The 27,603-nt window shown below is 40.5% G+C and overlaps 1 protein-coding gene and 1 non-coding gene across 3 annotated transcripts in view; both read right to left on the bottom strand.

The window, feature by feature from the left end:
* Positions 1-328: 328 nt before the first annotated feature.
* Positions 329-27,603, bottom strand: part of Unc5c (unc-5 netrin receptor C) — a 349,721-nt gene continuing 322,446 nt past the window's right edge. For both annotated transcript variants that reach the window (XM_047567130.1, XM_047567131.1), the window contains 4 exons: positions 20,443-20,592; positions 18,357-18,521; positions 7,778-7,956; positions 329-7,012 (listed from right to left, as the gene is read on the bottom strand). In XM_047567130.1, the coding sequence (XP_047423086.1) occupies positions 6,847-7,012; positions 7,778-7,956; positions 18,357-18,521; positions 20,443-20,592 (660 nt within the window). In that variant the 3' untranslated portion in view covers positions 329-6,846. The remainder of the gene's footprint in view (positions 7,013-7,777; positions 7,957-18,356; positions 18,522-20,442; positions 20,593-27,603) is intronic.
* On the bottom strand, positions 13,563-13,669 carry LOC124995216 (U6 spliceosomal RNA). The gene has a single exon (XR_007110683.1). It is a non-coding gene; the product is annotated as a U6 spliceosomal RNA (small nuclear RNA).

Genomic DNA, 27,603 nt, shown 5'->3' with positions numbered 1-27,603 from the left:
AGGAAAATTTGGACACAGATGGTCTAAGACACTGGTTCTCATTCTTAACTGCTCCCTAGTATCACCTGGGAATTTTTCTAACTCACTGCTCAGGCTGCAGCCAGAGCAACTAAACCAGACTCTCTCCAGGTAAGTTTTTAAGTCTCAGGTGATGCCAGTGTACAGCAATGTTGAAGAAGCATTGTCTTAGAATTTTATCCTGTCACTGAGGGAGGTTGTGACTACCATCCGTGCAGGATCCAGAGGTCTTTGGTCCTACTGAAGAACCCATGACGTGAAGGAGTACTTGGTCATGAAGAAACCAGGGAGGCAGGCACTCTGTTGCTTATAAATATAATTTATTACCTGTTTAAAAATTCTTTCTTACATTTTGTACATGTTGGCTGATGGAATAAATGCAGGCAATTTACAAACCAAGGGGGCTGCAGGAAAAGTCAGGAGAGGCAGTAAGGGAGAGGAAAGGGGCACACCCAGAGCTGGTGTCCCTCACCTCTGCCACACAGCAGGGTGACGGATGGAGTGCCCATGGAGCTCTCCTCCACCACCAGGGAATTTTTTAGAAAAGGAATTGCATAGAAGATACAGCAAGAGGGAACTTCACAACAACAAAAGAGGTGTTCCATATCTGAGAAGCCAAGGTTGTGTTGTTTTGCTTAAAAAAGAAAAATGACAAAGCACAAAACCTCAATCTGACATTTCTGCAGTTGAACTGTTCCAAAGAAGACAACAGGAGGACAAGCCAGCCGCTCCAACCCAGAGTGCTGCCAGTTGTTCTCTGACAAACCCTGGTTGTCATCTTTAGAAAGAGCAAAGAGGAAGTCACCATGCTACAGCTCAACATTCAACACAGACGACACTGTGACATCCAACACACACACAGTGATGATATTCCCTGCATCTGGGCTCAATGCCTTCTGTCTGGGCGAGGCTTCACTGCCAACAGCAGGTCTAGGTAAGACTGAAGGAAAGAAGGCAAGTCACCTGTTGAACTTGTCCTGATTCTTGCTCTTTTTCTTTTGCAAGACCTGGAGGACTATACATCTGAGGTCACACCCCTACACTTACAGGTGTCATTAAGGACTTAAGGAATACAAAAGGGAAAAGGCATTTCCCACTGGCTGTAGATTTTTTTTATTCTACTTTAAAGCGGGTTTGTTTTAATATCTAGAACATGCTTGAGACGTGATTTTTTGATGTTGCCTTACCATAGTGCTGAGGATCCAAGGTCAAGAGCTGATCAACCGCTACAGTGCAGATCAGTAAAAGCTGCACACGGTTCAGATTCCAAAATGCAGAACAGGGAGTGCTCCACCCTTGACAGTGGCATCTGGCTCCCCAGCAGGCCTGACAGTGCCTCTTCCAGGAGGCCTCAAGGATGACACAGGATTTGGGCTGATTTGTAAAGGACCTTGAAGTGTTATGACCTGCACTTAATCTTGCTGAAGCACAAATCTGAAGTGGTATTATAAAATGCTGTTGTGTGGTAACAAAATGGCTGTTGGGCAGCTGATTTTATCTCAGGGCAGCTTCTCGTTTTCTACTCAAGTAGTGGGCCATGGCCGCCATGATGTTCTACCGCCATTTCCAGTTTAGGTGTCTGAGGATCTCTAGAAAGATCCGTTGAGTATGCCAGCATCTGAGTATACAGAAGACTGGGGAACAGCCTCTTAGAATTGCTTGGTTTTGTGTGCTCATACATTTATGGAGCCCTGTGGGTTTGTTCTGGTAATGCCTCCCCAACCACACTAAAACAGGCCTGAGGCACACAATACACTTAGTTGAATGAGTCCATTTATGTCCCACCACAGATCAATACAAGCAGTGAGTGGCCAAGCCCACTGGAAAACCTAGGAGCCATGAACTCTTCTGACAACAGTAGGATTTCTGAAAACATGAGCAGCCACATGGCCAGTAAGATGAAGGAACCAGGAAGGAAGTTCATTGTTAAGACCTAGTCCGTAGAGAAAAATCCACCCATGACATACAAGAGTATCTCCCTATTTTTCAAAAATAGGTTTTCAGGCCAGAATTCTGGAGACAATTATGACTTCATTTGGCTTACTTATCCTATATGGACACAAGCTTCAAATAACATTGGTTACAATATACTTATTTCCCATATTCCTTATTTCATTAAAAAAATCATTAGGGATGCAAAGGAAGTCTTTCAAAGTGATCATTAAAGCCAGAGATTATACAAATAGATCTCTTAGGGTAGAGAAACAGTATTTCATTGCACAGAGGAAAAGTTGCAAGGATTTCAGTCAACATCAGCTCAGTACATTTAAAAAATATAAAAATAATACAAAAACAAAGTATAATAGTTGGTCCTATGAGGCACTCGAAAGGTTAAAAAAATTATTAGCTTGAGATAATAATAAAAATATTCCTTATTGGATCTATAAAATCTAATGGTCATTGGCCACAGTCATCTTTACAAATAATTGGTTTTGAGCAATGGCATTCTGATTTACAAAGGCTTCTCTGTTCTCAAAGAAGATGGCTGGAGCCTCATGTCACTTCAGTTGTTTCTGTGACACTCCCTTCATTCACTGGCCTTGGACTTGCACTGAGGTCTCCATGTGAAACTGATGCCCTTGTCCAGAACAACTGCTCAAGAAAAGCTGAAACTCACATTCAGCTCCAAGACTGAGACTCAACAAGTAAACCTGTCCACCTTTATTACCCACACTTGCAGGTTCTTACACAGGTTTATGTTTGGCCCTGGGGCCAGGCCTTACCAAAGCAAAGGCCTGTGGATTCTGGTGAGATGCGAGCACCTCACCAGCTCCCCTCTTGCTGTGTGGGTTACAGAGTATGAATGACCCAAGAGCACAGCTGCTGTGTCCCCGACAGAGACACACTGGAGGAAACCTAGGGCAAGAGCCTTGTTTGCTCTTCTCCAGAAGAAGTGAAAAGTCTGGAGTCTACCCTCTGAATGATGGTTTATAAAGATACCTTACTTTTAGGAAAATGCCCTTAGAGACCCATTACTGCTTGCCTGGCTTCTGGAGTGTCCCCATGACTTTTCCCTAAGGAATGGCTCTGTTCTTTCATGGTCAAATATGAAAATGGATAATGATGGTGCATTTTCATGTTGGACACTTCACCCACAGTGCCCTGCCCTCCAAGAGCTTGGACCCCTCATGTGAGGAGGGGTTCCTGTGTCACAGGGGAGCGTCCACTTTGGAAGATGTCTGTGAAGGGCTGTTAGCTGTGTGTTCTTTGGTGTCACACATACTCGCATCACCGTCTGCCCAGTTATCAATTCTGAATCCAACTTTATTCCTTCCAGACCCACTTTAAGGAAATCTGAACTACGGTTGTGAGAAGAAAACGAAAACAGGATGAAACCTCTGCCATTAGATTCCCAAATTCAGATGAAAAACTTCTTGATCAACAGTCACAATTTCTCTTCCTTTAGACATAGTGTTCCCATTTGCATATATAAGACTTATTTCTTTCTAAGCAGATACTCTTACATTTTCAAAGATAAATATTAGGAAAGGAGATTTAAAATATACAAAGTCCAAATGAAAACCATAAATGTTAAAAATGACAACTTCCAAAGACTTTTATACAGATTTTATGTATTTCTGTTACAAGAAATCAACTTAAGATGTGTTGTGTATGAATGACTTGATGATGTACTAGGCTCAGAATGACATGTAATTTTGAGAAGGGTGATTTAAGTGAAACTGTGAGAATAAGAAAATTACACAATTTGAAGTGATAATTTCCCCACATCTATTTGTTATAAAGTTCCTGTTGAGTTCTACAGGTACTCATCCCCTTGGTCAAACTTGTGTTTTATTAGACTCAGGGTAGATTGCATCGCACACCACTAGATGGCACCATGCACAAATGATAGTTCCCCTCCTCCATACAAACGAAGGAAGCTGGCCTTCCTCAAGCTGTGTGTAAGCAGGACATGGCACATTGGATGGCTGATGAAGTAGCTCCCTATGAAATGAACTGTTATGTTCAGATCTTCTAAGTTAGAAAGCAATCGAACAGCTATTACTTTACTCCAAAAGAGAAGGAAAGCAGAATTCTTAGTGAAAATTGACATGGTATGTTGTATGGAAGGAAGTTGTTCTTCCTCTGATAGGAAACATGAGCTCTGTGATAAATGAGTTACTCCTGTAACTCTCCAGGAGTCAATCATTCTTCCTTCTTCTAGTCGTGGGAGGTTGGACCAAAAAACAAGCCTCTGAAGTGAACCCCCAGGGCCCTCAATGGCTTTAATAATACCATTCCTGCTTGCGTAGTGTTTGTTGGTGATTTTTTTAATCAAAACTTTTAGCAAAAGTTTTGGAATTGATTTCATTTGTATAATTACATATTTGCTCCCCTCTACTTTTTATGAGGCACAAAAGTTCCTTTGAGTATCCAGTTCAGATTTCTTGATTCCTATAGATGATTCTGCAACACCAAGTACTAAAAAACAATCTTGACGAGTTTATTTTAAGATGCAACTATGGACAATAACTCCTCCTCTTTTAAAAAATATCTAAAGTTTTTAACTTAGTAAAATCTCATTGGTATAGACATTATCCACTGAATCTGTGTATTATTGAAATCTCCTCCTTCATGATCAATGGAACAAATATTTTTATATATGGAAATGCGAATGTACAGGTTTTGCCAGAGAGAGATTATAGAATATGTATCTAAAACAGAAGATAAATAAATAGCATAAAAGAGGCTCCATAACAAGGTACCAACTGTTCCTCAATGATGGGGTTGGAGAAGTCTGAGAATATCAAGAAATAACCAAAATGGGAGAGGAAATACATGTGGAAAGATGGGATAAAATGTATAAAATGATTTCTAATTCAAATCCAGCCAGTGTCCTGGACACCTCCAGCCTCAAGGTAAACCACAATCATGTTTAGAAGGTTCTTATTTAAGTACACTCAGTGGGTTTGGCTTCTGGCTGTTGACTCTGTTCCCCACCAGCTGAATGAATTGACTCTCTGTGTTAAATAAAAAGCCTGTGATGGTCCCAAGGAAACTTCCTTGTTGACACAAAGTAGTTTGTTGACTAACATTTTACAGAGGGGAAAAAAAGGCTAATTAAATAGCCTTTGTAAATGTTACTGAATATTATTAAAGCAAAGATCGAGAGGGAATAAAACACATCAAGCTCCTACTACAAGATGAATCTGTAGGAATGATTTGCTATTAAGAGAACAAGACAATAATAAAGCAGAATCTACCACTAGTCAGAAAGGCAAGAAACCTGGGGGGTTCCATGAGAAGACAAGAAAGTGATACTACGGGGATGTCGTCTCTCAGCGAGCAGGAAACAGCATAATGCAATGATACAAAAACAGGACTTTAAAGCTGAACCAATACATTGCAGGTTAGAATAATTCTCTGCCATGTCAAAATTATTTGAAAGGCATGATGTAGCCCAGGGAAAAGGCTAGCTGACTGAATGATCCCAGTCAGAGTCCATTGTCATCTTCAGACAGATGAATGAGACTGGAGGCATAACAATGGAAGTCCAGCATTGTAGAATCTTGAGATGATCTAATCCCACCCCTTATGTTACAGGTAAGGAAAGTGAAGTCCAATGAGTTTTAATGTCTTCCCCAAGCTATACTGTTTAGGCAGTACAGCTAAACAGAACTGGTTTCCTGATTTCCAGTTCAGAAGCTGTTTCCCCAACCACACTGCCCCTAAGGCAGACAGAGTGCTCAGAGTGCTATGGGGGCAGTTAGTGTGGTGCCACACAACCACACTACTAAGTGAAATTCAGGGGGAACACTTCTCACAATAAGACACCAAGGAGAAAGACCCTGCCTGAGCAAGCCAAAAGAACTGATTGATATGTCAGTGAGCGTTGACTACCTTTCCAGGGTAGGATGGTGAATATGGTCAAAGGTCAAGGAAGCAATGCCTGTTGGACTAAACTGGTCACCACACCCACCTCTTATGTGAGGAAGTGAGGCAGGTCTAGTCAATACCAAATACTAACAGTACTACTAACAAAAACAGAAGTTAAAAGAAAACTTTTACTAAAATACTTGTAGATACTCATCAATAATAATGTTACCTTTTTTTAAAAAAATCTTTAAATTTCATATTACAAACATGCCGAGAAGAAATGTTTTGAGTGTTTGAACATGAATCACTATCTTCCCCGCAGTGCGACAGCTTTACTCCTAAAGGGCACCAGGAAGGCACCCCCAAGGCATAAGGAATCTTAGTCATTTCTCCTTTACATTTAGATTCTCCCCTTCCCTGATACAAACAGTAACACTGGTTCTACAAGTTCTAGAAACAGAACACTGATTGGGAGGATTATCTGAGACACTGGATGTACGAGATTTGTAGCAAAAATCTGACTTCTCTGTAAATTACTAATCTGAAATAGACACAACAAACCGTCCACAGCTTCAACTTCAAATGATCTGAACAAAAATAGAATGCGCCATGGACAGTGTCTGCATCCCTGTCCAATTTGATGTAAACAACATTTGTAGAAATTGGGTTTGTTAAGAAAGTTTATCCATATATCTGGATAGCAATAAAAAGCGTTTCCTAGGAAACTGTAAGATCCTGTACCATACAGCATACAGCCCAACTAAGAGGAAAGTTAGATTGATTTCTAAATTCAAGGTACAAATTTACACAATTTTTCTTAACTCCTGTGATACTGTCCAAGTAAAGTGGGCATGTACATTGGTAGTTGTATCTGTTCTCCTTCTTTCTCCTGCTGCCATCTTGCCTATGAAGCTCATTGGTCTAGTTTGGATTTCCTCCTCAGCTGTGTTTTCCCTGGACGGCCACAGACTCCCTGTGCATTTTCTTCCTTCATTTTCATTTCCAGTGTGGTCAATACTGCCCTTCTGCTGCTAAAGACACTACTGTTTCATGTCTTCCCATTTCTTCCAAAACAGCTGCCAGCGTGCTCAGGTTTCCATCTGGGAAGTTCTGTGCCTCCCAGAGATCCAGGATTACACCAGTGGGGCTTGATTTGGTGGCAAAGTAATTCAAGTACCTGTAATTGGGAACGGGAAAATGTGCTGAAAGGCAAGATTTATAGATCTATTTTCCCTTCTGTTTTCACAGGGCTAAACTTTTCTGTCTCTCCATCTGTCTTGAAGTATCTCGGTCCCACTGCGGTTTCCAGTGAGCCATCCTAAATGACTAGCCCATACTTAATTAGATCAGCCCCAAACAGGAGACATGATGTTTAACTTTGTTAACCTCAACTCTGAGTAAGATAATTTAAGAGACAAGATGTCTAGGGGTCAGATCCTAAACAGGAAATCAAGAGACTTATGTTTTCTTTCCAGCCCAGGATCTTTGACAGGTCATGCCACATCCTTTGCCTGGTGCTGATGGCAACATTCTACAAAGAGGAGGTTCCCGGGGTCTCTTTATAACTTAATATCAGTACTATGTTAGCATGTTAATTATTCACCAAGCATTAGGTCCTGCTCCGCTGGAGACGAGGAACAATAATTTAGTGAACGAATATAATATTTAGGAGCATTTAGCTCATCAACTTGGCAAAGTAGGTCACAAAACTTGATGCTTACAAATGTCAAACAAACCAAGCATATCTTTTTGAATTCTGTTTGTAAGTTGGTGCTGCAAGATGTAAAGAAGAAGTTTAATACAGATTTGTAGAATGAAAATGTAAATTGATGTATAGATGGGGAAAAAAAAAATGAATGCTGCCCTATGTCTAACAGTCATCAGTCCCTGGAGACCTGTGTCTAACAGAAAGAAACTGGTCTTGGAGCCTGGCCACACCCACCTGTCCAGATTTAGCTTATGGGCCAGCATCCTCCAGTCATGGCCCCTTGTCTGTGGGGCATCCAGGCTGCTGCAGAGCTTCTGTCGGATGGGGAGAGGGATGCTGAAAGCACTCGGTCCTGTGACAGTGGTGATGGTGCTGGCAGGATCCAGCAAGGGCAAATCTATGCCTGTAGGTTCCTGTAGGAACAGCACAGCATTATTTTTGGACAAAAGCCATCACTATTGAACTCACCAGCATAATGCCTTGGTTTGAGTGATAAGAAGAGAATGGGTATTGTTATTCTCCTCAGTAAGAATGACTTCTTGTAGGCCTGAAAGTTGGGCCTCACTCTAGGTAACTTGACCCAGAGGTGGACAGAAGTACATTTTGAGCTAGTTTTCATAGCCTGCAGTCTAGATCTATGGTAAGAATTGGGTAGATGGAAAGCTCTGGCGTGATTCAATCATGATTTTTCTTGGGATTCTCTAGCAGGAGAGAAGACAGGGAATATCAGTACTGCTAAAGTTTGAGAATTCAAGAAGGGAAAATGCTCAAAAGGGAAGTTCTTTGAGAATGAGCATATCTGAGATTAGAAAGCTTCTGAAAACAGCTGACCCTGCGGGGAATGCCTTGGACTAATGCCCTAGTTAACCCTCCCTCTAACCCTGCAGAAGGTACCTTGCTTCTTTCTTCTTTTGCTGGGTGAAATGGAACAAGTCTAAATGATACCAAATTAAGACAAACTTTTTTTTTATAGAAAATGATTAACACAGTATATTGCCTTAGGGCAAAATGCTAATGGCATCCTCCAATTGCTGAATATCCTTAAAAAAAATCTAATTTTAGCAGAGAAAACTATAAATTGGCTCTTAAAATAGTTTCAGTTCATAAAACAGTACAAATGCAAAAATCTGAATTTCATCTGCAAGTGAAACTCTAATCATTTTCTGATCACTTCTGTTGGTTGGAAAAGCAAAAGCAAATGTTGCCTGGGAACTATTAAAGCAATAAAATAAAATCTACTTAATCTACATTAAATGTCATCTCTCTCTCTCTCTCTCTCTCTCTCTGTCTCTCTCTCTCTGTCTCTCTCTCTCTTTTTAAGGCAGGTTACTTTTTGGTATGCATGATTAGTTGCTGGAGGATAAACCAGCCACGTAGTTTCAGCCATCATGAAGTTTCTGATGTCCTACAGAGTGCTCAGTCACCTTGCCATAGTTTCCCAGAGCCCCCGAGCCTGCTCTACACTGCTTCAGTGGTCTCTACAGATGTGCGAGTGCTGGCACTGTTGCAGGTTGGCGGGGTCTCAGCTGTCTTTGTCCCAGTGTGACTGGCAGTGAGTTCTGTATTCTGGGATCTGACTTCTAGTCAGATTGGCTGCTGACTTCTAGTCTTGTGAATTCCCACCATACAGGGACCATCCAGGAACTTGGAGGGCATTGTTGGAGCAAAAGTAATTTAAAAAAATTTTTTGCCATAATGTGCACAGTGGTGTTGGCTGCAATCACAGTGTTTGGCCTCAAAATCCAAAGCTTGGCAAACAGATTCCCTTGGCTCCTTTGTGTTAGCTCCAGCACATACCAGGATTTACAGGACTGTGGTGTGAAACACAGAAGCATCCAATGGGAGTTGAAGTCCCTGAATGAATACCACAACCTGCTTCTCTTCTCCCCTCAGGCACAGAGCTCTTTCCAAAGAACAGGAGGAGAGAGAGCGTTCCTGACCTCTAGGGTATAGAGTTGAAAGAAAGGGAACCAGAAGAGTGATCCCAGTATGCATGGGTTTGTTTGTGATGGCTGAACCCATGTCCCAGGGCTTATATTGAACATGGAAGGATGTATGGATGGATGGATTGGGGAGTGGAAACAAAGAGAAGTCCCATGCTATTCCTACGACATTGTGCTATCACCTGCGTAGAGTTCTGCTTCCTTCTTTTCTGGACAATAACAACAGGGCCTAAAGGGAAATCTACCATACTCGCTAATACACCACCACCTGATTGTCCCTGGGTGGCAGTAGAGATTAGACTGCAAAGAGAAGAGTCAGACTTTTGAAGCTCTAGCTTGCGTCCCTAGAGAGTCTCCTTATTACTGTCAGACACAGAAACTTCCTACTGTTTACCATGAGTCATCCTGCACGTCTGCCTTCAGTGCCCCATTGACGGGCACCACTATTTCTCTCTCTTTTCTCTTCTTCTCTCATTAAGAAGTGTTAAATACTCCTCCTATTGCATACGTTCCAACTCTTACAATTTTTTATTAGTAAGTATTAATTGCACATATTAACAGGGTTCAGTGTGATCTTTCTATACATGAACATGAGAGGTCTTCCCATCTTCTAGTATCTTCTTTGATTTCTTTTTTTAGTGTTTTATCATTTCCACCTGGCTAGGTTTATTCCTGGGCATTTTATTTTGAGGTCTTTGTGAACAGGATTGTTTTCCTGATTTCTTTTCCAGTGAGTTCATTATTAGTGTATAGAAAAGTCACTGGATTTTGTATGTTGATTTGTATCATACTACTTTGCTAAATTATCAGTTCTAAGAGTTGTTTGGTAGAGTCTTTAGAGCCTTCTAAGTTTCGATTCATATCATCTGCAAACAGGGATAATTTGACTTCTTCCTTTTCTATGTATATCACTTCTATTTCTTTTTCTTGGTCAATTGCTCTGGTTAACATTTGTAGTACTACATTGAATAAAAGTGATGAAAGTGGACACCCTTGTCTCCTTCCTGATTTTAGAGAAAACACTTTCAGTGTTTTCCCATTTAGTGTGATGTTGGTTATAGGATTGTCATATATAACTTTTATCATGTTGAGGTACAGTCTTTCAATATCTAGTTACTTAAGAAATTTTATCACAAAGGGATACTGAATTTTATCAAAGGCTTTTCTTACATCTATTGAGATGATCTTGTGATTTTTGTTTTTGATTCTATTTATGTGCTGTTTCACGTGTATGATTTTTTTTGTAGGTTGACCCAGTCTTGCATACCTAGAATGCAACCAACTTGATTGTGGTGTATTTTTAATGTGTCATCAAATTTGATTTGCAAGTGTTTTATTGAAGAATTTTGCATCTGTGTTCATCAAGGACATTAGTCTGAACTTTCTTTGTGTTGTTATTGTTGTGTCCTTATTAGGTTTTTGTGACTAAGTAATACTGGCTTCATAGAATAAGTTTGAAAAAGTTATGTCCCTTTCTATTTTATAGAATAGTTTGAGGAACATTGGTGTTGGTTCTTCTTTAAGAGTCTCGTAAAAGTCAGCAGTGAACCTGTGCAATCCTGGACTTTGCTTTTTTACAAAACTCTTTATTAAATGGTTTAATCTCATTACTTATTATTGACCTGTTTAGGTTTCAATATTCCCTTGATTTGATTTTGGTAGGTTACATGTGTCTAGAAATTTGTTCATATTTTCTAAATTTTCCATTTTGTTGGAATGTAATCTTTCAAAAGAGTCTCTCATGATCATCTGGATTTCAGTGATAGCTGTTGTAATATTCCTTTTTTTGTAATATTCCCTTTTTGTTTCAAATTTTATTTATTTGGATATTCTTTCTTTCTTTTCATTAGTTTGGCTAAGGATTTGTCAGTCTTAACTTTTCAAAGAGCAAAATCTTTGTTTCATTGATTTTTTTTTGTAGAGTTCTTTTAGTCTCTATTTCATTCAGTTCAGCTCTGATCTTTATTTTTCTTTCCTCTATTGATTTTGGTTGCTTTGTTCTTGTTTTCTTAGGACCTTGAGATAAATCATTATGTTATCTAAGGTCTGTCTTTTTATAATGTAAATACTTATATCTATAAACTTCCCTCTTAGTACTATTCTCAATGTACCCCACATATTCTGATATGTTTTGTTTCCATTTTCATTTCTTCTAGGAATTTAAAAATTCTCCTCCTGATTTCTTCAATGACCTGTTGGTTCAAAAGTGTATTGAATGTTTTCCATGCATTTGTGTAGTTTCTCTTGCTATTGATGTCTAGTTCAATTCCATTACAGTCTGATGAAGTGCAAGAAATTACTTCAATGTTCATGAGTTGAGATTTGTTTTATGGCCTAAAATATGGTATATTTGGAAAAAGTTCCATGAGCTGATGAAAAGAATGTATATTCTATAAATACTGGATAGAATATTATGTAGATATCTATTAAGTCTATTAAATCTGTAATATAATTAAACTTTGTGTTTCTCTGCTGTTTTGGGGTTGCTCTGTACTTTTATGTCCAATTGTGTTTGCAACATTTGGGTCATACATAATATATCTTCTTGATGAAGTGTTCCCTTTTTCAGTATGCACAGCTCTTCTTTGTCTCCTTTGACTACCTTCAGATTGAAGTCTATTTTGTGAGATATGAGTATAGCTAACCCTGCTTGCTTTCAGATTCCATTTGCTTGAAACATAGTTTTCTATCCTTTCACTTTCAGTCCATTTATGTCTTTGTCAGTGAGATGAGTTTCTTGCAGGTAATAGATTGTGGGTCTTGATTTTTAATCCAATCAGTCAGACTGTATCTTTTAATTGGAAAAACGAAACCATCTATATGTATTAGTTATTTTCATTTTCTTGTTTCTCTTCTGGTTGTTTAGAATAATCTATATTCATGTCTTTCTCCTTTATACATCTTAAAGGTTTGGTAGTTTGTGGAATTAATAATGTTTGATTTGTTCCTAATTATCATTTGTTTAATTTCTCTTCTAGTGATATTTATTCTTTCCCATACTCTACTCTTGTGACTGTGTTCATCTTGCTTTCTCTTCTGTGTGTACGGTTCTTTAAGAATCTCTGTAAGGCTTGTTTAGTTGTCATGAGTTCCTTCAGTTTATACTTATCTTGGAAGACCTTTATTTCTTCTTAGAATATGAAGGATAATGTAGTTTGGCAGTTTGTTTCTTTTAGGACTTGAAATTTATCATTCCATGCCTTCCTGATATTTAGAGTTTCTCCTAAGAAGTCTTATGGTGTTCTTATGGGTTGAGTTTATAAGTGACTTTTCACTTCTCTCTTACAGATTTCAGTATCCTTTCTTCATTCTGTACTTTTGGTAGTTTAGCTGTATTATGACATGAAGAGTTCTTTTCTGATTGTGTTTGGGGTTCTAAATGTATCCTGTACCTCGATGTCCATATCATTCCCAAGATATGATGATTTTTCTGCTATTATTTCACCAAATAGGTTTTCTATGCCTTTAGCCTACATCTCTCTCCTTTGTCTACACCTATGATTTGCAGGGTTTGTCTTATAATCATGTCCCATAAGTACTGTGTGTTTTGTTTATTCTTATATTTTTCTTCATTACCATTTGAATGTGATAATATGTCAACTTTATCTTCAAGCCTGGATATTCTTTCTTAATGCTTGAGCTACTCACGATAAGGGATAAGGCTTTCAAAATAATTTTGTATTTGACTTTTCTAAAATTTGTTTGGTCTCTTTTCAGAATCCATATTTCTTTTTTGGGGGTGGGTACCGGGGATTGAACTCAGAGGCAATCCCCAAAATAAAATATTTTGTATTTTATTTAGAGACAGGGTCTCAGTGAGTTGCTTAGCACCTTGCTTTTGCTGAGGCTGGCTTTAAACTCAAAATCCTCCTGCCTCAACCTCCTGAGCCACTAGGATTACAGGTGTACCACTGCACCTGGCTAGAATCCATATTTCTTTATGAAATTGTTCTTTCGTATCCTGCATTCTCTTCCTTAATTCTTTCAGCTCTTTATTCTTAGCCCCCTTGAATTCATTGATCATTTTTATGTCAGACTTCTGAATTACTTGGTATTTCATTCAACTCAATATCTTTGAAAATATGGAATGCTTCATGAATAATGTGTGTCATACCTACACAGAGGCCATGCCAATCTTCTCTGTATTGTTCCAGTTTTAGTATATATGTTACCAAAGAAAGAATTAGTTTTTCTGTTTTTAATTAAAATTTCTTTGACTATTTGGGGGTCTTTGTGTTTCCATATGAATTTTAAGATAGTCTTCCAAGTTCTGTGAAGAAGGTAATTGGTATTTTGAAGGTATTTTTGATTGCATTGAATTGGTAGATCACTTTGGGTGCTATAGAATGTGTTTGGAAGGGTATCTTCCTGTTAATTATGTGGAATGATTTGAGAAGAAATGGCATTAGTCCTTCCTTAGAAGTTTAGTCCCAACTCTTCATTAAGCCGTGAGAGATATTTGCATGACCTGTCTCATTGGCTCTTATTAGACCTCAGAGTTTCCAAGTGCATGCAAGGTGAAGAGCCTAAGTTCAACACAGAGTAAGAGCTTTCACAATTTCACAGTGTTTCACAACTTTTTCAGGTTGCCTCATCCTTGTTGTGACTTAACATGACTCATACTCTCCTCGGACTGGACCACTCACTCTTCCTAGCACCATTTCTATGGGTGCCCTCTGATAATTCTGCCCTTTCACCTCTCTCTGGCACACACCTCAAGGCATGGTTCAAAAGGCATCCTCCTCTTTGGAGGCTTCCTAGAGCCCTTTCACAGCTCTTTTACATTCCTCCCATTTTGCTCTGTGCATTTTGGTTGAACTTATGTGTGACTTCTTTGATTTCTCAAATTTTGTGGAGGTAAAAGTATTTTTGTCATCCTTAGGACCCCTATGATACCTAGCACTGTTGTCCTGAACATGGAACCTACTCAATATTTGTTGAAATGAGAGAAAATATTTTTTCCTCTATAGGACATAGAATTTCACTCATGGAGTAGTGTGTTAAACTTTCTTCCAAATAAATGTGACTAGTGGGTTGATTCTTTTTCATTTTTAGATCCTGAAGTTAAAGGCCAGTTAAAAATAGGCCTACATCTCAGGAAAGTCTGCTTAAATATTCATGTTGCCCCCCTTTTTTTAGTGAGTAAAAATCCATCACCATTTATGTAGGTGTTAACATCCTGAGCTCGCTAATCCTGGCTACTCTGCCTATTTCTTTCTGTGTAGACAAAACAAGCTCTATAGGGCATAATTTCTTATCTCTCTTACCAGATGGTTGACAATAGCCTTGGAGATTAAAAAAGATATGTACATTTACATTCAAATTTCATCCAGTAATTTCCTTTACTGTTAGTTTTTCCTTTACTTCCAGGTAAAAGTAGAGATCACTCTCACAGAATGCTTATTACAATAATTGTTTATGGTATTGGTACCATCTGTCTTTGATGTTATGATTCTCTTAAACATATGATTTTCCAACATTAACCAAACAGCTGCTGTGGGTGATGGTACATATTTCAGGGCCCCACATATTCCAAGCATATACTGTACCACTGAACTCCACCCCAGCCAGACTTTGAATTTCCTAGACCCAGGTGACCCGCCTGCTTCAGCCTCCCAGGTAGTTAGGACTGTAGTTATGTGCAGTATGCCTGGCTTCTCTTTCTTAAATAACTTAGAAAAACTAAATTTTCCTGATTTTGAGGAGGTTATAGAAAAGAGATTTAAATAGAATGGCTGTGGCAGAGTAATATTACATTGAACATTTTTAATATTCTTGAATATATGAAAGTGCTCTGGATCAGCTATTCATAAAGGTTGTAAGATCTAACAAATTTATCTGGAAAGCTGTTGTTAGATGATTAACAGCTCAAAATGATACCTTTTCCATGGTCCAGAGCCATGAGCTAAGTAACCTTGAGATAAACAAACTTGGAAACATGCCATCTTCTTTTCTCTGAGAGCTAATTTGCATTTGCTTGTATTTACTTTGTACTATGTAGAAACTGGGTCTCATAGAAAGGGAATCTGAAGCTAAAGTTGATGACAGATTCCACAGATTTGGGTGGCAGAGTTTACCTGAGAACCCAGTTCCCCTAACAACAGTAAGGATGGTGAACATACCTTAAACATGGGTTCTGGGTCAACTTTTATCCACAGCATTTATTAACACCCATTCACCTAATTTTCACAACATGCCCAACATATATTACTATACCCATTTAAAGCATTAGGAAACTGAGGCCAGAAGTGGTAAATGCCCATATTCCTATAGAGCTGTCCACCTGGGAATTCACTACAATGGGTCTTTGTCTATAGCTAAAACTGAGTAAAGGCCTGGGAAAAAAAAAAAAAAGAAAGAAACTGTTAAGTTTCTTTCTTCTGTATACCATTTATTGCCTTGATGGTGTTCTGGCTATTATTCATCACACATCTGTCTAAAATTAAAAAAAACAATTATGACCATTTACATTCTGACATTCATTCATGCCAAATCTTTCAGACTTGCAGACATTTTCATTCTTAAACTTCATCTCTATATAATTAGAGTCAGGAATCTCGTGCAGGAACCAGAAATGTTCATGCTGTATGTCACCCACAGGCTGGTGGCTGTAGTATGCAACAGGTCATCCACCCACCAGTGAGACTGGGGGCTGGGGGGCTGGGCAACATATTCCTGACAAGTCAACTCATTCTTGGAAGACAGGACATTGGAATTGGAACCCCAGTCCACCTGCTACCTTGCCCTGTTACCTTAGTCAGGAACAGAGTTCAGAAGAAAAATGCAATTGGAGCCTTTTCGCTATTTGTTAATGGTTTGTCAGTCACACTGGACCCCTTCTCACAGTTTTTGATGAGGACCCCTGGTTCAGGACTCCGCAGAGTCCATTGTTCAGCAGCATGGGGGCCTCAGGCTCCAACCTCAGTACTAGATCTCACACCCTCCTCTGTATGTCCTAACCAGCATTCAAATGCTAACCACATGGTGGAACTCGGTGACCCAGAAGTAAAGTCAACAGAGTGCCTCTTAATCCCCAAAGTCATCTCCACTCTGGTCCCTTCTTTCCTCCTCAGTTACATGTGCTTGTCTGTCTCACGTGGGTAAATGCCTCAGACCAGACTGCAGGGCTGGCCTCTGAGCTAACTGACACCAACTTGGTTGCAAAAAAAATAATCTTTCCTCTATGTTGGCACAAGAAAGAAAGTCCTTAAATTGTGATCACACTATGCAAAACTGTCCTTTCTCTGAGAGGAGATGGCGGCCCTAGCAGGGGAGAGTGCTGAGCAGCTCTCTTTCATTTGTGGCTGCATCTGATCCACCTTTTCAGCCCACAGCAAACGTTCATGCCGAACAGAAAGCAAGCATCAAAGGACTAGACCTCCTCGCCCCCCTCCAAAATTCCTCAGTCTTTGTTGTCACTGGAGCTGGGTGGTTATTGAACTTTGCAGACCTGCTGGGCCTGGAAAGTGAAAACACCCTCTGGAGCCAGCAGGGGTGGTGCAGTGTGCCTGGGAGATAGGGTTGTGCATCCAAAGGCTCAGTCGGTTGCCATGGCACCCTGACACCGAGATCATTCCTTATGAATGTCACTGGGGTCTGTGACTAAAGTTGTTTATGAGTCAAAAGTCTTATAGAACTACAGGAGGAAATGATGACCGCACCGGGGCGGGCTGGCTGTGGGAAAGAAGGATGGAGTGTGCTGGAGCCCACGTGCTCCCCCGCCTCTGGTTTGCTAAGGAAGATGGTCTTTAAATAGGACCTGTGGAGCAAGGCGAGCTGAACAGGCTGACATTTCATTCGTCACTATGCACGAGACAGTGAGAGAGAAGTAGTATTTTAAATCACATACTGGCCTGCTGAAGATTTGAAATACAACAGTCCCGTGCTTTGTGGCTGAGCGAGCAGCATGGACTCATCTCTCAGAGGCCCCTGAGAGGCTGCCTCCTGACCGCTTCCCTTATTCTTTTTCCTTTGTTCCTCCAGCATGAAGGGTTACCAGTTTTCAAACTATCGCCTTTGGATCCAAGGGAACAGATAAGGTCACGGGCACCTCCTCTTTCCTTACAGAGAAGTTTTAAATAGCAGTGATCATTGTTATAGCTATAATATGGTTGTATAAAGATGCCCAACTGAAGTGTGTGAAAATCAGAGCAAAGAAAGGCAAAAGTGACGGCCACGGGGGGAGATATGTAGATGGGACTCCTATTTCTGAACCATTTTCCTCCCCTGGGGAAAAGGACATCTCTTTTGATACTTGGGGAATGAGGTTATGAGAGATTTCTCTTTATGACTTGAGGAAACAAGGAAAAAATGGGAGCGAGAGGCCTCACTCTCTTCCTTCCACTTAATGGGACATAAAAGCAAAGGTGTGCATTTGGTGGGGAGTGGTCCCTGAAAAAGAGGCAGAAAGGGAGGAGAGACAGATGGAGGACACAGGACACTTGAGGAAGAGTTAAATGTGCACACTCCTTGCACTTGAAATTCAGATCTGATTTTAAAAGTTAGAACAAGATTCTTAAATTCATGTCACAAGAAATAGGACTTATTTTTGAAAAAAATTCCCCGTTATATCCTTTTTATGGATCTAGCTCCCCACATGCATTGAAAATGTTATCTTTTCAACAAGTAGAAAGCTTCTGAGGACTACAGGAGGGAAGGATCACAGCTCCGGGGCAGGCTGTGGAAAGGTGGATGGAGTGTGCTGGGCCGCTCCCCATCCCTGTCCCTTGGTGTGCTGAGGAAGACTGTCTTCAAACAGGACACAGGGAGCAAGGCCAGCTGGACAGGCCGACACTGAGACACGTTTCTGCCCACCCCACCCCACGGGTCCTTTTCTCCCCCAATTTATGAGTTTGACAGGAGCTTCTTACCTCTGCTACCGTGCAGTTTAGCTGGAAGATCTGTCCTTCTCCTTCCACCTGTCGTACACAGAGTTTGCAGACCAGCTCCACCGTGTTCAAGCTAAATCTTTCCAGAGTGAAGGTGCAGTGGAGGTTTCTTTGAGACCCACTCCAGATATGGTAAAAAGGAATTTCCTAAAGGATAGGAAAGTGTTGACCACAAATGAGGAACTAAGAGTATCTATCAGACACTCTGCAGGCAGGTGCTCTTCTAGTATTACACAGAGACCCTCACTTAATCCTTGTAATAGCCCTTTCTGCGGCTACATCCTGTCCCCCTTTCACATGAAGAAACCGAGGCCCAGAGAGGTCAAATAACTCACCCATGGTCACACAAAGAGTAAGTGGTAGAATTGAGATTTGAACCCAGGGAGTCAGCCTTCAGAATTCACATACCTAACTAGTCTGCCACAAGTCTCTCATTTACAAAAATATAAAGCCATTGTAAATGATATTTTTTTAACTTTAAAACATTCCCAAAATAAAACCTACACACACCATCAATGTTCATTAAAAGGAATCCCTGCCGTGACATTCTGGAGAAATGCAAAGACAGCCCAAAGGAGAACGTGCTGACTCTGTTCTCTTTCATGCCTCTGTCCTCCCTCTGCACAGGACAGGGGGAAGCCAAAACTCCCTACAGTTCAAAACTGTAGACTTATTTAACTGTCCCAAAAAAGTAGCTGGCCTAAAAAGCACCAAATGTATAACAAGTATTAATTTTCAAAAAGTTAGAGTGCCCTAAAGAACCCATCTTAGAATCTTGTTTCAACAAAGTAAAGAATGATACATTAAAAACTGGAGAACATGGTGGTTAAGGGAAGAGGCTCTGGTGCCAAATCCAGTGTGATTGACAATATCCTGCCCTTGTCTACTTGATAATTTGGAGCCATTTACTTAACCTTTGCATGCCCCAGTTTCCTCATCTGTAAAAGAGTGGGCCGTGTAATACTTAAGTTATGAACCTGTTGGGTTCACTGAAATAAACCAAGTGCATAAGAGAGTGTTTGCAGAATGGTAAGCATTTAGAGAGCATTAGTTTTAAGATCATATTTATTAAAATAGTTTATTATTTTCAATTATGATTATACAAAGGAAATTGTTTATGAAAGGGAAGAATTGTGGAACTTTGAGAAAGAAGAAAGCGAGCAAAAGAAGAGATGTTATGGAAAATCAAATCCTTATCTAACAGGGTTGAGCAATGGCAAGGGTGCAGTCTGCAACCCTCATCCACCTTCCCAATTGTTAACAAAGGAGTAGATTTGCTTCTCTTAAACTATGTGTAAATACTTGACATACAAGAGTAAGAATGGAGATCAAAAGGACACTTCAGTCCTTCTAGTTATGTTCATTGACTTATTCTGAGAACTAGCTAGCAGATCAGCAGCAATTCTGGGGTTGGCTGGATTTGCATGTGTACAGATGTGGATTCGCAGCTTTTCTGACTGCGTCTGCATCTCATGGGCAGGGTTGAGGTCTGTGGTCCACCAGGACATCCAGTCTCAGAGAGCACAGCCTGACTGACAGAGAAGGAGGTGAGACCCTCAGAGTCCTGCCATTTTTCCACAGGTATTGCCGATGAGATGCCTTTATGTCTGTGATTTAATAAAATTCAGACTGAGTTTTACTTTACATGCCTTTTCAATTCCCAAATTGGGTTTCCTTTGAAATTTTCAATGTAAGAGTACTGTCCTAGCAAGGCTGAGGACAAACTTGTGTCTCAAGGGGTACAATGTCCTATTTTTCCTATGAGGGCATTTGAAGCTGTTTCGATTAAATTAATTCACTATGAAAATTAATTGAAATAAAATCAGAGCTCTCTTATTTATTAAAAATATAACAAAAGTAATACAATTATAAGGATAATGTTTAGAAAGCAGTCCTTCAAATATGTTTATCAGGTATTTTATGAAAATCTTGAATGATCCCAAACTCTTGATAAATCAAGGACTAACATAAAAGTATTTTCAAGAAAGGGGATTGGTTATGTTTATATAACTTTAGTGTTCTTTCTTGGAGCTGTCTCCAAACCTTTAGTACAGCTTGGTGTACCTACCTGATATTTAGCCAGCAATTTGCTCTTCCAGAGGGAATGGGCAACGTCATGAATGGACAGGCGCAAATTATGGGTGCTGCCTTTAAAATGAAGGGTCTTAGGTTCCTCCAGGAGCTGTCCTCCCATCTGTCTCTCAAGTTGTAAAACTTCCTACAATGACATTCCCCAAAACAAGTCACATTATTCAATTGTCTCACTTTCATCAGCCCTCTTATCAAAAGTGTGTGTTTCTTCTCTGTGCCTCCTGAGCAGCATCCCTGGTTTAAGCAATACCATGAGCAGCTACTTTTGCAGCCGAGACCCTCACACAGACCTCCCTGCCATTTTGTATGGGACTGGGTCCTACAGACAAGATGTCTCTGCAATTTATGTCACACTGCTGGGAAACAAATGTAGTTCAGTCTGTCCTTAACAACCAGCAAATGGATTATTTAACTAAATAAATAAAAGGAAAAATACATAGAAAATATAGATAAGTAGATCCAAAAAGTAGATTTTCAATTAACTTTTAGGGAAATGGGAAAATAGTTAAGAGAAAAATCCATATATTGGATTGATAAAATCAATGAGCCAAAAAAAATTTGGAATGTGTTTTAGACATTTAGTTTGATCCCTTCTTTTCTTTATTGATGCGTATTAATTACACAGAATAGTAGCTTCATTGTGGTGTAGCCATACATGCACAGGACAGTTTAATCAACTTCACTCCCTGATACCTCCTCTTACACTCCCCTCCCTTCTGCCCCCACCCTCCCATCTACCTTCTACTTTCATGACATCTTTTTCTTCCTTCATTCTTCTTTATGTACAGAAATCAAAACATTTTTGCTTAAAATGATTCACTGCATAATTACCAATTATCAAAAGTAAATAGAATATATTTATGTTATGTTCTATTTGGGGAAATTTTTTATACGAATTAGTGAGGTTTTAAAATAACTAAACTATTACTCAGACTAAAGTTTATAAAGAACAACTCATTTCTTAAGAATTGTGCTGATGAAAAAATTTGCTCCATAGTTTACTTTATGGTATAAAGATATAAGAGGAAGACAAATTCTATATATACTTCCATTTCTCAAGCTTGTTAATGGAAGTTAATGAAGCATTTCCAACTACAGCTGCAATTATCCACACAGCACCATGCCATAAGTTATCCTGAACAAAACATTGGATTCTCTCTTCCTGACCAAACCGTCCCCCTGGACTTTACTGCTTTTATATCTTAAAAGTTTTAGTGACAAAAAATGAATAATTTGAGTCCTTTTCTTAAAAAATTCAGGATCAAGGAAAATAATGGATTTTATGAAAAATCAAAATATGATTTTTTTCAATGATATTTTAATAAAAAAGTTCAAGCACACATGTGTTCACTGAGAATACCACCTGCATGTACTGGAACCTATCAGGGTACCAAGTGTATCAGATGGGTGACAGTAGAAGTTCCAGTAAGGGAACCAGACTATGACAGCAGAAGCACATGTGCTTTGCAGTTGCTGAATAAATGGTAACCCACACACTGGACCAGTGAGTGCAGCGCTTACCAACATGAGATGCAAACAGCTCATTCAAACAGCTGCTTTGTGGTGTAACCCTCCATTATCTTGGGAGCAGGTCACTATTCTGCACAAAGCAAGCTGCTGAGGGTCCCATGGAGTATGGAACGCTAGGGTAATGTGGAATGGGGTCTCCGAAAGGGAGTCCTCTAATTAGTGTTCAACAGAAGCGATGAGGCAACAGCACCCTCATGTTGAGACGTGCGTAGTCCAGCTGCCTGACAGTATTGACCTGCTCTTTACTGTGTCCGGTGATAAGATGAGTAGCTATTACTTGTGACAGGAGACTGAGCAGTCAGCCGGCCACCCTGACACATATGTTGTGCCATTGTGCCCTGACTCTTCTGCGTCTGCACCGGCAAGCCTCAAGGGTACCCAGTGGGCCACACAGATTCACCCAGCTCAGAGTCACACATGACCAACCAGAATGCCCTTCACGACACTGCACACTCCATTCCTTGACAAGAATCTGGCTATGTGGAAATGGAGAAGAAGAAGAAGAAAAGTGAGAGTTAATTGCAGTTTCTTCTGCTTCAGCAGGAAGGCATAATGAGCTTATGTTGATCATGTTTGGTGTCTAGTTAGCATAATAGAGAAAGCTGATGTTCCCAGTGAACCTGGCACCTGACAAATTCTAAAGCTAAAATGATGTTTGTTTATAAGCCATTAGAAGAAAAGAAACATAATTAGAAATCTTTGAGATTACAGTCATGCCAATCAATCAGTTCTAGCTTCTTTCCAGTATGCCCTAATTACCTCATCAAGACGTCTAAAGAGCAATCGATAGTAATTATCTGATTACTATAGATCTTCATTACATCCAAATTATCTCCCTGGGATGTCTAAAAGAAGATGCATTGTATTCTGGGAGGTAATTGTACCCAACAATGTATAATCCACACCCTATCCCTATAATCAACATAGACTGCCAAAGGATACTAGAGAATTATCGGTTTTCTTATAAGGGAGGACCACTGAAGAAAACCCTTAACTGCCTATTGGCCATGACCTTGTAGTCAAGCAATCTAATACCACCACATTTTGAGTGCAAAGTATGAGTTGAAGTCAGCCAAGAATAAGGCGCCTTCCCTTTCTTCAGCCATAATTCAGAAGTCATGGTAAAGGTTTCTTTCTAGTGAGGAGACTCTAGCCTGGCTTGGAGAGCCCTTTTTGGAGAAAAGAACTAAATAAAGTGACAAAGTATCAAATTTAGTGACAGTGGAGTCAGAGAACACACTCTCCATATTCCTAAGCTCTCTCTCTCCTTCAACCAGGAGGGACATAAAGCTACTGCACACAGCTGGGAAGAGCCTGACTTTTCTCTTTCCTTCATTTGGACATGAACTCTGGTAAAAGAAAACTGCCTATCTGGATGTATCTATACTAAGAGCAGAAGTCTCTAAACATATTTGCTTGCATACCTCTACCAGTCATAAAATTGAGTGTGCATTTTGTTATTTTCTTTAAAAATTATAGACCTATATTAATTCATCAGTTCATCAGTATGTTACAGTATAAAATATACAGAGTTAAAACTATGAGCTAAGATAAATAAACACAGAAGTACTAATATTGCTCTTTTTTGCTCCAATAGTTCATGGGCTAGAGTTTGTGAATTGCTTCTGGAGACTCCAGAATTGCATTCTGGAACTGTCCTCTCACTTGTACCTTGGGAGAAAATCAGCCCAGGAGTAAATGATTCAGTAAACAGAATCTTTACCAAACTTAAATTTAACACATTTTCCTGAAAAGTAGTAACAGTTATCATTATATTCAGAATACTCAACTTGAAGAAAACATCAAATACACTAGAAGAACCAAAGCATTAAAGATATTCAAAGATAAATTAAAGATACCTCAATCAATAAATAAAACTCCTTGGAAACTGAAACCACACATGAGTCAAAGATGACTTATCACATACAACAAATCCCATGCGTGAGTTTTGTTAGAGGATAGAAGCCAGCCACATGGCAGGCTAAGCAGGCTTTGGTTCCATATTGCTACAGTGTTAAGCATAAAAATTTCAGATATGCTATAACAGTTCCACTTAAAAACACACTGTAACTTGTACTTCAAAAAAACCCTGATTTTCTGGATTCTTTCTGCATGAAATCACCTTGGCTAATACATATGAGATACAGATATGCAAGAGGACATAAAAGTAGCAAACACAAAAATCAATAAACTGAGGCTTTACAGTTAAATGTTTTCCTCTCTTTTATCTTCCTGGGAACATTTATTTAACATCAATGAGAGGTGCAAGGCCTAGTAGGAGCCACGTTGGGCTCTGGAGCATTCAGGCAAGGGGGTTTCACTCTAGCCTCCAACTGCTCCTGGGCCACGGGGAAGGTTGACATGTGAGCATGACAATATACGCACTGTCATGGGCTCAGCTCTAAAGCAGCTCCTAGACAGACTGATTCTGGATCACGAAGGTTAGGCTCTTCTCCATACCTTAAAAGAGAACAAGTGCCAAATATATTTAAGGTCAAAAGATTTAGGAAGACTTAAGAAAAATATCGTGACCTTGGAAAGAAATGCCATCTAGGTTCTGCTTTTAGAAATATAAATATCACCTTCTTCTGTAGAAGCTGTCCTCTCACTTGGTAGCATCCCCCACCCCAGCTGCTCATTCAGACTCTGGGCAATCCACTGGTGCTCTGCCGAGCATGCTGTGCTATGTGAGAAGGGGGTCCTTGCATGCTTCTGTCTCTGCCCCTCTTACTTTACCTTGAAAAGACACTCACAGAGTCAGTTATCCATAGAGGAGCCTCTAGCCCACCCTCTATGGCAACATGCATATCTACACATGGAAACCCCAATGGGAGTGTCACCAGGACTCTGGTGTCCCTGGGGAACCAAGCAATTCTGAGGGATGGGCCTTATCCCAGTGTAGTGGCTGCCTCCAGCACAAGCCTGAGTGAGGGCTGAATAGATTCCAGAAGCTGCGAGGGATTGCTCCAAAGGCGGCAACAGGGGATTCCACAGCAGAAACAAGCAGCTTGCACAATAACCAATTAAACCAAGACATTATCCATGCCAAGCCATTAGCCTGGGCCACTTAAGAGCCCTAATAAATCCAAGCTCTTTTAAAGGCCTGTGTACGTAAAAGGGAGTAGCTCTGGCCAGGGCCCAAAATGCTCCCAGGCTCCTAGAGGATAGGATGTGCTGCATTGGACCTGACAAAGAGACAAGAAGGGGATATTCCTGGAAGCCCTATGACTCCTATTCCCCATTTTTCTAATCCCATAACGTGTCACTTCATGACAGTTAGGGTGAAATTGCATCTGCATCCTCTGCTTCACTTGTCCTTCTTTTTCTTCCTGGTTTTTCCAAGCATGGTCAAATTCCCTTCAGTGACAGTCTCACAGGTATTGCTTACTGGAATTCCCCCTTAGCCTTCTGGGGCCACAGAGTGGCATACTCATAGATGCTGGAGGATCATCTTTAAGAATGTAAGTTTCTGAGACTGGTGCAGTGATGCATACCTATAATCCCAATGACTCAGGAGGCTGAGGTCGGAGGATCCCAAGTTTGAGGTCAGCCTCAGCAACTTAGCAAGACCCTGTCTCAAAAAATAAAAAGTCTGGGGATGTACCTCATTATAGAGTGCCTCTGGGTTCAGAACCAAAAAACAAACAAAACCAAAAAACCACAAGCGTCACAGGGTCTAGGTTGAAGCTGGTTATGGGAAAGGGAATATTGGTGACTTTGGCCAAGAATTTTGAGGGGCAGGGGCTCCTGAGCAGTTCTGGTGGCCCAGTGCTACTGGTGAGGGCCTTTCTCCTCAGGCCCTCTCCTTGCCCTCCTCCTCCCAGTTCTCTGCTCACCATTGCCCTGCACAAGAACTTGCTCCCTCTGTGCTTCACTGCTCCAAACTCATCACGTTCATCCATGGAGGCATCTCTTTTAGCTTCCAGGTTCTCAAGGGCTGTTTATTCTTTTGGCAGATTATACAGCCTTTAGTGTGTATTTATCTCCCTCTCTTCTTCTCTCAATTTCTCCCCAATTACTTTCCTATCATTCTTTTCCTTTTCTTAATAGAAACCTCATCCATCAGAGAAAGGGTGAAACAGATGATAATTTAAGTCTCATATAACCCACCGAAGGGAAGGTTGGAAGGAGGTTAAATGATGGTTTTACTTTGTCTTGCTTTGTTCTTGGTACCATTTCTGGATGTTATTTTCCCAGAACCCTTTATTCTCAAAAGAAACAGAACCATGGATTGGCTGTGCCTCTTGTTGCAAAGAAGCTGGGGAATGGCACCAGGACCAAGAGCAGTAGAGGGACCCTGTGGGGAAGACTCAGGTCCTGCACAGAGACTACAATGAAGCAGCATCCAGTCTTACATTGGAAACTGTTCTGGTTGTGTTCCATGGAACCCCTCCCCACCATGCTCTGTCCATGGTGCTGGCCAAACCCTGGGGGACCAGTAGTGCCGCTGTCTGCAAACCTCACTTTCACCCAGCTTCTGCAACAGGGAAAACACCGGGAACAGCTCAGCATGTCACACGGGTTAACCTCAAAAGACTAACCTTCAATGATTGTGCTGACTGGTGTTGAAAAGAATCACATCTGCCATTAGATTTAGTGGAACCTGCTTCTATTGCTTCTATTCATTCTTTAATCCTGTGTTGAAACCTGCCCTGGTCATTGAAGATGAGAAATTTCTCTCTTTGCTACTGTGGCTGTCGCCACTGTCTCTGTCACAGCTGTGTGCCTGCACTCCACCAAAGCAGAGGCCAAAAAGAGTGACCATCCTTCTCTCCTGTTCCCTGCCAGTTTTTCAGCAAGACTGCTCTCTGCCCTGCATGTGCTGTCTCCTCCTCTGGCCTTCGGGCCTCAGGCTGCTGAGCCAGGCAGTGGGAAACATCTGACTGTCAGCTTGGCCTCTTCCACCTGTTCAGGTCATCCTCACTGGCACCCCCGGCCTCGAGTTGCTACTTTCCCTTCCTGTGTTCACGCTGGGGTGCTTTCTCCCCCCCCAGCGTTTGTCTGCTTGCTTCATCCCTAATAATAACAAGGCTGGACTCCAGTGACCATGTGCAAACATTTCCACATCAAGTCACTTCATTTCCAGGGCTCTGCCTGCTGTTCCCACAGCTGTTGCTGCCATGGATGCTTGGTCTGAGATGCCACTTCCAGCCTGCCAAGTCAGGGAAGTTTGTGACACTTTCAAAGCAAAGTGCCAAGGGGTAACATTCAGGGAAGTGGCCATGCCACTTGTCTTCCCCAGGGAATACCCCTATGATGATTTTTCACATCTGTGTATTGGGACTAGGTTGTTTAAGGACTTTTGGACTAACATTGCATTTCTTTTGCCCTTTATCATGTTATTATTGAACTTCTGTATTACTTTCCTATTCTTGAAATGAGAAATACTTACAAACATATGACTTAAAATAACACAAACTTACTTACAGTCTGTAACAATCTTATAGTTGTAGAGGTCAGCAGTCCAGCACAGGCCTGACTGTCTAAAGTCAAGGTCTAACTGTCTTCCTTTCTTGAGCTTACGGTAAGAATTTGATTTTTTTTTTTTTTTTGTCTTTTCCACTTTCTGGAGGTTTCTCACATCCCTTGGCTCACGGTTTCCTTCCTT

Source organism: Sciurus carolinensis, chromosome 10 (assembly GCF_902686445.1).
Source record: "Sciurus carolinensis chromosome 10, mSciCar1.2, whole genome shotgun sequence".
In the NCBI taxonomy this organism is placed as follows: domain Eukaryota; kingdom Metazoa; phylum Chordata; class Mammalia; order Rodentia; family Sciuridae; genus Sciurus; species Sciurus carolinensis.
The sequence above is the reverse complement of the archived record's forward strand: the minus strand, read 5'-3'. Positions and strand labels throughout refer to the sequence as shown.